General features: G+C 34.7%; 1 protein-coding gene across 1 annotated transcript; it reads right to left on the reverse strand.

The window, feature by feature from the left end:
* Nucleotides 1-907: 907 nt before the first annotated feature.
* On the reverse strand, nucleotides 908-10,842 carry LOC131856932 ((S)-canadine synthase CYP719A21-like). The gene is made up of 2 exons (XM_059208889.1): nucleotides 10,539-10,842; nucleotides 908-2,544 (listed from the first exon to the last, which is right to left on the reverse strand). The coding sequence occupies exons 1-2, from the start codon at nucleotides 10,840-10,842 to the stop codon at nucleotides 908-910; spliced, it is 1,941 nt and encodes a 646-aa protein (XP_059064872.1).
* Between the last annotated feature and the right edge of the window lie 657 nt (nucleotides 10,843-11,499).

Raw genomic sequence — 11,499 nt, forward strand, 5'->3', positions numbered from 1 at the left:
TAAATTTGCATACAATAACTTAGAATATCTTATTCCTTCCTACTATAATATCTCTAGGCAGACTATTCCTGAAGAGATCGATATTTTACAGACTATAATGTGTGAAATCGGATTCCTAATACTAAAAAGGTCTAAGTATAGTTCATGAAAGTAAATTACAGTTATCCAATCTAATTAAATGGTCATATTCAACTCAAGTCAAGTGAAAAAATTCAATTATTATGATGAAAAAAATGAGAAAAAATATTTCCTTAGATTGGTTAATTCTTGTAATTGTAGGAATACTTTCAGTTGAAACGAGAATGCTACCATTTATATAATTATCATAAAGAAGAGTAATACTCTAAAGACTTCAAAACTAAAATAGAAATGCTACAATGTAAATTCACTTAGAAGGATAGCTTGCCTTACTGAAAAGGTATACTACTATGCAAACAACTATAGCATACTTATAAATCTAACAAAGATGAAATTTTACCCAACTTAAGGAATATTTCACTCAAGGAGAGAACCTTTTTTAAAAGACTCTAATTTTTTTTTTTTATGGTAAAGATAAGTTATAAATCTAACAAAGATGATAGTTTATCCGACTGAAATAATATTTCGCTCAAATAGAGAACCTTGTCTAAAAGAGAGTAATTTTTTTTCTTATGCTGAAATTAACTAAATATCATTCACCTTAAGTATCACATTTTTTGAGACTTAGATTATTCAACAATAAATTTACACTCAATAGAATAATATATTAAATATATTACAAATTCCAAATTATAAGACTACATAGGTACATTGAAAGTCAAAAACTTCAAATTCAAACAAATGATGGGGGACATATACAAAGAGATGCACATAAGAAGGGAAAGTTCAAACAACCAACCTATGTTGTTTGTTATTTTTGATATCTTGTTCATGATGGACGAGGTGTAATTCGAGCTTCCAATGAATACTTCATGGACATGAGCAGACCTGAAACATCCCGACTAAGATCAGGCAGACTACCTTCCTTCACACATCCCCACTCAAATGATTTAAGTAAATTGGCAAGAGTGATGGGAACATACACGCTGGCCACGTCCATTCCTGCGCACACACGCCTTCCTGCTCCAAACGGAAGATATGCCATTCTTACCTTTTCCGACTCATTCTTGTCGAGAAATCTGTCAGGCCTGAACTCCTCGGGCTCTTTCCAAAGCTCAGGATCGTTGGACACGCTGTGTAGATTAAAGAGAACTACTGACTTCTCAGGTATGGTGATGTCCATGACCTTACATTCGTTTTCTGTATGGTGAAACATCCCAAATGGGGCAATCGATTCTTTTCTCACCGTTTCCTTCACCACACTTTGTAAGTATGGAAGCTTCCTCAAATCCTTAAAACTTAGCAACCCACCTTTTCCTTCCTGCGCTGCTTGGCTTATTTCTTGAAAAGCCCTCTCTTGGATGTGAGGGTTGGCTATCAGGTAAGCCAGAGCCCATTCTATGGCCGTGGATGTGCTGTCTACTGCGAGAACGAACAGCTCATACAAATTGAAAGCTATCTCTTCATCGGATAACTTTGATTTATGTTCAGCCTCCTCCCCTTGTCCAATGGACAGTAAACAATACAAGAAACTGCTGGGAGCAGACCGCTTAAAGCATTCTCTATAACTGCGAGCAAATCGGATAAAAGGCAACAGGAGATGCAGAATATCATCTCGCAGAGACTTGAATTTCCTTTCAGTTCTGATTGATGAAGGGACAAAGAAGCGACTAAGAGGAAATAAATCCAGAAATGTATCTCCTCTTTTAGCCAGGCTAATATCTTCAGCTATGAATTCTTCCAGCTTGGACAAGAAGTTATCGTCTTGAAAGTCTAAGCCAAAGCATAAGGGGGCAATAAAACTCATTGCCATCATTTTCAAGGCATGAAGGGGCCTCACAACGCCATTGTTCTCTTCCATCTCCTTTTCTAAGTTGTTGATGAGTTTATTCACACTTGCCTGGTGAGAAGAGCTCTGAAGTTCAACATGGGCTGGGCTGAGAACATTGTTGTGCAGAAGCTTTCTGAGCTTAATCCAATGCTCGTTGTAGGGAGAACTAAATATAGTCCTGTAAGAGGCAGTAATGAATTGCCTAGAGTAGAATAAGTGCCGACCAGAAAAATTGACGGCCTGATTAACCAGGGCCTCCCAGATTGGAGCTTGGCCGGTGAGGACTATAACTGGCAACGGACCCATCCAAACTGTCATGACCGGACCATATGTTTTGGCCATGTCTGTCAAGGTGGAAAGAAGATTTTCACCCTTGTTCAGATGATGCAAATTGCCCAGCAATGGCAGCCTTGGTGGAGATGGAGGATACTTCTTCTCCTTAGTTGATGACAACAGAAAGGCTAGGGAAACAAATGTGGAAATTAGTGAAGCTGCGAAGAGGAAAATAAGAGCCCCTTGTAGAGTGGGGGTACGAAGGAAATGGAATGCCGGAAGATCATTCACAAAAGGCAGCGTTTGATCCATCACAAATGAATGGACTACATAGAGAGCCACGATTGTCTTGCAATTCTTACCTGGATGGCACATATAAATACGCTCAGATGTCCCAATGCTGCGCCAAGTTAGGTGTTGAATAGTATTATACTTTTTTTATTAAATAAGACTGCCGTGGGTTTCGACATTGGTTCTTTGTCTAGTTTTGCTTATTGGTTTTCTTATTCTTTAAACAAAATTAATGGGTCTTTGATCTTTTGGTGAAGTTGAATGGTTCTTAGTAAGTTTATTAGGGATTAAGTCTTGCTGATCATGATAGATGATGTTGAGATTGTGATCTTTGTGCTTTTGTATTGATAACTAGTATATCTTCATTATAAATCCTACATTAAAAAACAATAAATTTGTTACTCAACTATCAACTTCTTAAAGATATATTTTTAAAGGATCACGTCTATTAGAAATAGGCTATATTTTAGTGTACTTTGTATCATCATTTCTTATTACCACCAATGCTTTTATTTTATAGATATCTCTAGGACAAAATTTTCATGTAGATATAAAAGGTCCATGACTATTAAGGATAGAATAATCATGTCAAAATGGATTCACACAATTTGGATTAGACTACATTATTATAATTAGATGGAGTCGATACCAAGGGCTAGTTTGCCAAATAAGGTAGCCCATAGAATGACTCCTACACACAATGAAGAGTTGAAGAGAAGAGTACAAGAGTTGTTGAAAAAATGTTTCATCAAAGATTGCCTTAGTCTATGTGTATTAAGGTTATAGTAGTAGCACCAAAGAAGGATGGATAATGGAAGATGTGTATAAGTTATTTTAGTGGATTTTATTACGTCATAAATATTGACTTGAAAAGTGAATATTACTAGATCTATATTAGAAGGGAGTGAATGAAAAACAACTTTCAAAACAAAGGATGACCTGTATGAATACTTACTCATGTCTTTTATGCTAATCAACACACTCGGTACATTCATGAGGTGCATGAACTTGAACTAGGCACTAAAAGATTTTTTGGGAAAACTCATTACCACTTACTTAGATGATATTATTAATTTTAGTAAGACATTGGAAGAGCATTTGATGCATATTGAAGGAGCCTTTGAAAAGTTAAAGGAAGAGAAACTATCGATTAACCTTAAAAAGTGTAACTTTGTGAGGAGAGAGTTGGTGTACCTAGGATTTGTTGTCTCAATATATAGTCTAAGGATGGACGCAGAGAAGGTGCAAGATAACATTGAATGGCCTACACCAAGGAGTGCTATTAAGGTGAGATATTTTCATGGTTTAGCAAAGTTTTAATAGAAATTTTATCAAATGTTTCAGTAGTATTTGGTACATCCCTAGCTGAAACAATTAGAGGGGATAGAAAAGAGTTTAAATGAACTATAGGGTTAAAAAAAAGATTTGAAATGTTGAGGAGGATAGTTATATAGAAATTTGTTTTGGCACTTCCAGATGTCAACAAAATGTTTCATGTAAATTGTAATGCTAGTCATAATGCAATTGGAATTGTTTTGAGAAAAGAAGGTAAACACATTCAAAATGAAGGTTGACTTTGAAAAATGAGAAGTTAGAAAAATCAGAATATCACAATGTCTAGTAATGGGAAGAAAGCCTTGAAAAACCATGACATGTAAGATTAAAAAAATTCAACAAAACATAAGAGAAACTATCTACTTTGTTGATGTAGATTAAGTAGATATCTTTGATAAATAGAAGTTCAGTGGTGGCTATCTGTTTTATATGGTTTCTTTGTTTGATAGTAAAATCAATTGAATGGATAAAAGACACCCCATAGTTGGGGTTATTTAATACTAAAATAAAACATATCACACAAAGATTGTAAAGAGGTAGACTAGGTTAAAAGAGTGTGTTTGATAACATTACTATTCAAATCAAATGTTACAGTGAGTGTTCTATCCAACAAAAAAATCGTACGAATAGTACAAAAACATAATCTTGAATCATTCAAATGCTCTGTGATATATATACAAAATTCAATTCTTTCTAGAACACATCATGACTAAAGAGAAAATCGAATGCAGCCATCGAGAACAAAGAATAAGAGCATTAATTAAGAATCCTGAATCCGTAGGTTGAAGCTCTAGCACACCATGATATTTTCTTATTTGCTTTTTAATGGAAATCATATATTAAGACAAATTAAGAATCCAGTCTCTTTCTTTCAAAAATTGTTAAAATCGTAGGGAGCGATTCTCCCAATGGCTCACTAGACGTTTCCCTCCATGACAAACACAATCTTATCGTCAATGTAAACCACAAGAGAAGAGAATCGGCGGACGGCAAAGTAGAGACCACAAGAGATTTCTTGCAGAACAAAGTGGATATAGCACTTACAATATTTACATTCATTTCGGGTCGAGGAAGGCGGCAAAACCAATCTTTGAATTGGCGAGAGGAAGTCGGCAAAACGAATCTTTGAATTGGCAACATCAGATCACAGTCTCTGAGGTTACATCATAAAACTTCTTGGCTTTCTTTTTTGATTGTTATATATCTGTTGATTCTTATAGAGAATTCATTAAATTTTACTATATTTTCTTTCGGATTTTAGGTAACCAATTCAGTGCAGTGCATATTAATTTTAACTTAAAAAACGATTTGTATAAGTACATAGTGGAAGAGCACCAGTTATCGTTCATGTTTTAAAAAACCGTTCATTCCTTATACACTCAATCTCTCAATCACTAACTTTAAAAAAACCAGAAACAAATAACTAAAAGTCTATTAATATATTTCACATGTACCAATACTTGCTAATTTTAATCTTTCTTGGATCATAATTGACCAATTTATACACCTCTATTGATACCCACAACCTACATCATTACTATCCAAAAGCCAAAACAGAAGCTATAAGCAGTTAAGTCACATGCAGAAAGAACCAAAAAAAAGATGTTTAAAATCTATGTAATGTCCTCAATTTAAGATATTTATATATAGAAGATTTAATTAGAGATTATAAACTTATTATTAAGAAGATAGACGATCAGAGTTAATATGATAAGAATGATAGATATTGATTGCGAATGATACTAGATAATACAACGATCATAACTGATATGGATATCAAGGAACGATTATTATGACATGATAATGACTAAGTCACGGGAGAAGACAATTAAGTAGGATATCTATAAAACCAAGGAGTGGTATTACCGTCATACTAATCAATGCAGATTTGATTAGTTGAGAATATTACTATTGGCATCAATTAAGGAGAATGTTATAATATCTGACAAGGTACATTTAGACAACGGTTTACTATCTTCAGTAACAACTATATACAAGGAGAATCATTATGAATGAATGTGATTATCATTAGACAAGATCGGTTGAGAGTACAAGCTTCATCAATAACTCAAGGGTTGAGATTAGTATTTGTTATGAAGGGTGCTATGTATGAAGAGGCATGAGATAGGTCCTTTCCAATGTGACTTATCAACTCAACAAGATATAAGAAGGCCTTCTACGTCATTCAATTCATGATGAGGAAATGGTTTTGTTTATTACAGTATCTTATTTGGATCTGCTCACCTGAATACTATTGCCTTTTGTATAGTGGTTGCATATTTATAGTCAACATCTGAGATAGCACCATGACATTGAAAATTTCTCAAGTATAAATCAGAGACAACAATTCATAGGTGAAAGGGAAAGTTTATCAGCATTATTTCATTGTCAGAACAGATATGTATCTCAAATAGCATTATTGCAGTATTCTAAGGAAGGAGATTAGAAGCATACATTATACAATAACACTTTAGAAAGAGCAACATTCTCTCTTAGTTCTATAGATTGGATCTATCATAGCATACTCTTTCAAGTTAGATCAGGTTCAACAACATCCAAGCAGATTATAAGTTGTAGAAAAGGATTATATATCTATTAAGACTACCTTACGTACATTTAATTACCCTATTAGAGATAGCAATGACAATTATATATATATATATATCTATATGTCATATAATATATGAATGCAAGTGGTATCAATTATATTTTATAAGGACTATCATTTATAAATTTTGCAAACAAGTAAACCTTTATAATCATTATTTAAGCATTATTTGATACCTTTGAGGAAAAAATCTAATTGTCCCCTATTTCCACAAGTCATTAGAGAAGGGGACATTACAATCTATGGGTGTGTGAAGTTACCTATAATGACTACTTGTACGCACTATGGAAAAAACAAATGCATTTTTACAATAAGCAACACTGAATTTTGAGTTGCCTTATTACAAAATTAATTATCCAATAAAAGATAATTTCCCATAAAATAATGGAGGCCCCAAGAGCACATGAATAGTGCCCCCTCTAGCTTTAACAAAATTTGACGGCCATCGTTACTTTTTGAAAAATCCCAATGACAGGGCACATGAATGAGTTGTTGGGTGTGGCCCAATGAAAGGGCACTATGTGGGTGATGTCAAGGGGCACTGTGTCTATTGTGGATGGATGTCGAACTATAGAGATGTCTCCACGTCCTACATGGGTGATGCAGAAATGTGAGGACTTCAGATGTGCTAAGATGATGCTCCTATGCGCTAGAGTGATGTTGTCAAATAGTATCTGAGTTTTTACTAGTATGATACTGATCATGTGCTAATGTGAGTGATGAAAACGCTAACTGTTGGTTGGAATTCACTATTGGATGGTTGAGATGTGCTAGGATGTTACTCCTACATGCTAACTATCCTGATAACTTTGTTTTGATGTTTTCGCCGAGATATTGAGAAATGAATTTTGTGATTTGATGGATGATTTTATGAAAAATGACTTGAAAACACAGTAGATAAATGTGATAACAGCTTGTGTATGCTAAACAAATAGTGTATGTCCTTTTGAAAATGTTTTCAAATCCCCGATGTTTTCACTAGTTTGGATTACAAAAAGACAACTCAAGTAGACTCTTTATTCAAGGGTCATTGATAGTATCATAGCCCACTAGTCTCGATACTCCGTTAGCTCAAACAGCCTTGTCACCACTAGGGGGTGCTCATTTTTTTGCCTTTTGCCAGAAATTAACCCAAAGTGAATTGCTTCATAGTTGGGTAGTTATCTTGGGAGATATATGGTGAGTGATCTTGGGGGTGGATTCTTCCCCACCCTTGCACTATGATATTGCCAATGTTTGGTAACTGACTCGGATCAAAGCTTCTACTTCTATGGTTTCTAATCAAGATTTCATTCAATATTCAGTGATAAACTCCCCCGGGAGGCTTCCCAACATTTAGAACAAAGGCCTTACGTATCTTAAAGATATATACTAGGGGAAGACTAATCATTGAGAAAAACAGTTCGAGGGGATTTTCACCAGCCTCCACATTTGATTATAGTGGGTTGGAACACTTGGCAATAAAGTTATTTCCCACTTAGGTCGTTCCCCTCTCACTGGCCTTAATGGAACCCTAAGGGAAACTTGGGAGGGAAGGCTTTCTAAAGGTGTTAATGCATGAAACTGAAAGAAAGCATAAAAGAGATGGTTTTGGCTTTTCGATCACCTATTGAAGGTGAGAGCATATACCTATCACCTCACAAACACAAAAGAAAAGGATTTCTTTTTAAACCTTCATTGCAAAATTGTCTATGGTATATGGAGATGTTTCACCAAGAAGACATGATTTTCTTTTTATCCGAATATAGCAATGTGTGAAGATAACAAAATATTGAACTTTTGAAAGTAAACCCTTGTCAACAAAATGAACCGCCAATGTAAACAACAACGATCTAAATTTTGAAAGATTTTGAAATAGAAATGTGATGGTTCATTTTAAGCTTCTAAAACAAAGGTGAACTTCATTTTAATAAGCACCAAAGGAATGTGATATTCAATTTTAACTTTATGCAAAAATTGCAAAGTTTGTTTTGTTCTTTCTAAAAACCAAAGAAAGATGATCCTATCTTGCATAAAAGGAAAGATTTGAATTTGTTGTTTTTTTGTCCATGCAAGAAAGAAAGATGAGTTTTATTTTAGGCACCAAAAGAAAACATGAAGTTAATTTTAGGCATCTAGAAGAGAAGGTGAGATTCATTTTGAGACTTTTTGCAATAAAGGAAAAGATGAGTTCTTTTTACTAACTTTAAAAGAAAGTAAAGAAAAACTAAACTAACTTCCTCCTGTTCTTGCACTAAGAAATGTTAGAACTTGCACTCAGTTAGTCAAAAATTTGATCTTGATACCTAAATTTCTGACTCAGTTACAAAATTTGTATCTCGGTTCCAAGCTAACATGTGGACTGGATGTGCTAAAATGTGGTGTAGCAGAGAACATGTGCTAGAAAGAAAGTTAAATGTGTTAAGGAATGGTTTCTATGCGCTAAACAATGCAATGAATGCACTAAATTTTTCCAGAGATGCATTGCAGAAAGTTTCCGATGCGCTAAAAGAGTGTTCTAGCATGATTGCAATCTCTAACCTACACAAAAAATGATGTTATTTTTGGGGAGGTGCCCCCACAGTGGGCGCCAGAAATGTACTCGGGAAAATGCGATGATCAAAATGAATAAATCGAGATCAAAAGACCCACATATCAAGGAGACTGTTGGTGCAAGTATATAAACTAATTGAACTATTTTAACTTCGCAAGGGGTGTCCCACTATTCTCTATCTCACAAGATCCCTAAATCCAATGTTTTTCTTTTAGATCACTATCAAGTGACTTAGGAATGATAACTCCAAGAAGAAGTGATATTTGATCTACATGCATGGATGCATTCTAAGATCTATATGATGTATTAAAACTATGATGATTAAGTTAAGATGAAGATAGTAATATGATAAAAGATTAATAGATTATCCTAACATGATATACTATCTTAGCATGAATATTCTATGATATGGAAAGTGCTTCTGAATGCTATGATTATATTTTAACAAAGAGAGGGTAAAATTCTTAGTAAATTAGACTATAATGTAGATTCATAATAAATTGGATATATATGGATAATGAAGAATGAGAGCTCTATTTATAGGGAAAATAGGGAAATGGATGGTTAAGATTGAATAATCTTAACTAGGGCTAGGATTGAAAGTTAATCAATCAATGTTTACAATTTTCACCAATAAAATGGTGATAATTGTCAACAAGAGGTTGCTTGAGAGGAGATGCAAGAAGCATTAAATGCTTGAGAAGACATGAGGGTTACCTTAGGAGGTAAGGGTTATCCATTGGATAAAGATTTTACCCAAGGGGTAAACTCTTGTGCAAGGGTTAAATGGATAACTATGGTCAAAGCCATAAGTCTTTTATAAGACCCTTGATTCAAAAGGATAGTTAAGTTAGAGAGAAAGTCTCCAACCAAACGTCAAAGCCGAGTTAACCATAAATGGTTATGTAAGAGCATTTAATGGTTATTGAAGACTTTGGAGGCTTTGAGAAGTGAATTACTTTTACTTAGGAATCTGACAATAATTAGGAGATGAATTAGGCTAAATTGGAAGTGATTATAAGAATCTAGAAGGGGTTTTGGAGGTAAGTGTGAGATGTAGAAAAATACAAATGGATGAGGAAAAAATTTAATTAAAATAAAATTACTTTATTTCTACCAAAAATAAATGCAACTTGCATAAATACAAGTGGGTGGATTTTATAAATAAATTAGATTTATTTATTTGCAAGGATCAATTTTAATTAAATGTAAATTTAATTAAAAAGGGAGAAATGGGAATTTAATTAAATAAAGTGATTTATTTTTTGATTATGGGAAAACCAAGTTTTGAAGGGACCTTGAAACCCTTTACAAAGGAACCATAAAAGATAAAAGAATTAAGAAACTAAACGAGAGAGACAGTGAAAAAACTAGCAAAGTGTTGGGCAAAAGCCAGCACAAAAGTCCAACACTACCAGCAACAACCAGAAAAAATAGAAAAAAGACAAATTACATTATGTTTTTAAGGGCATTAGCCAATTTATTGCTAATCCCTTGCATTTCTTTGATATTCTCCTTGAGGATAGGGATTTCCTTTGATGAAGCAAAGGTAGCCTTTTTCAAGCTCGCCTCGGTCCTTTTAGTCACACCTCTAGGAGCACTATCCACATTCCTAGCCTCAGTAGTAGCCTGTTTAGCATTAAGGTCCATAATAGACTTGGTAGGGATGGGACCATAAAGGTGTTTGGCTATTTCCTCCATGTTCCTAGTTGTAGAGTTGAGGATCTCTGGAATCAGAATCAAGAAGTTCTTCATGGAAGCCTTCCCTTCCTCCAGCTTGCTGATCTGAACTTCTAGCTTCTCCACCTTTTCTTCCATTTCCTTTTTCCATTTCTCCAGGTTACTTTCACCTTTCTGTCCCTGCTCTTTCTGATGTTTAGCCTTTTTTTCCATTTTATTAATTCTTTTATAAACCCATCTATCGAAACCCAAATGAGCATCCGACTGGCTATTAAGCTTATCTAGGATAAGCATACCAGTATTCATCTCATCACCAGCTCTATCATTTTCCACGCTCGTATCCTCCTTATCCTTGTTCAACTATGTTTCCATTTCCTTGTCCTCCTATTTTTTCTGGTTATCTGGCTCCTCCATAGGCTCATTGTTGAGTCCACCAGGGCTCGCACTGTGGGTAGGTTCCTCCTTATTATCCTCATCCTCTTCTTGTTTTTCCTTCTCATTACCACTGTCCATTCTGGATGTTTCCTTGACCAAGCTATTCTGATTGGAATCTTCCTCTTCTCCTCCTTTCTCTTCCCCCACTTACTCATCTTTCCATCTTTCCGCCCTGTCAGTATCATCAGTCTCCATATCACTACCTTCTTTTCCCATATACTCAAGATCAACCTCCACATCCTTATGTTTATGACTCAAATTTGTGTCCTTCACATTTTTCTCCGCAGAGCCTTTTTTTTTATCCTTTTTACTCTGTTTCTACTCATCCTTGTTGGGCCCAGAATCCTCACTTTTCCTCTTGCCTTTGCCTGAGGATAGTGATACCCTTTTGTTTTCCTGAATCACCAAAATCTTACAATGCTCATAAGTGAGAAA

This window comes from Cryptomeria japonica, chromosome 7, assembly GCF_030272615.1.
Source record: "Cryptomeria japonica chromosome 7, Sugi_1.0, whole genome shotgun sequence".
NCBI classification, from domain to species: Eukaryota; Viridiplantae; Streptophyta; class Pinopsida; order Cupressales; family Cupressaceae; genus Cryptomeria; species Cryptomeria japonica.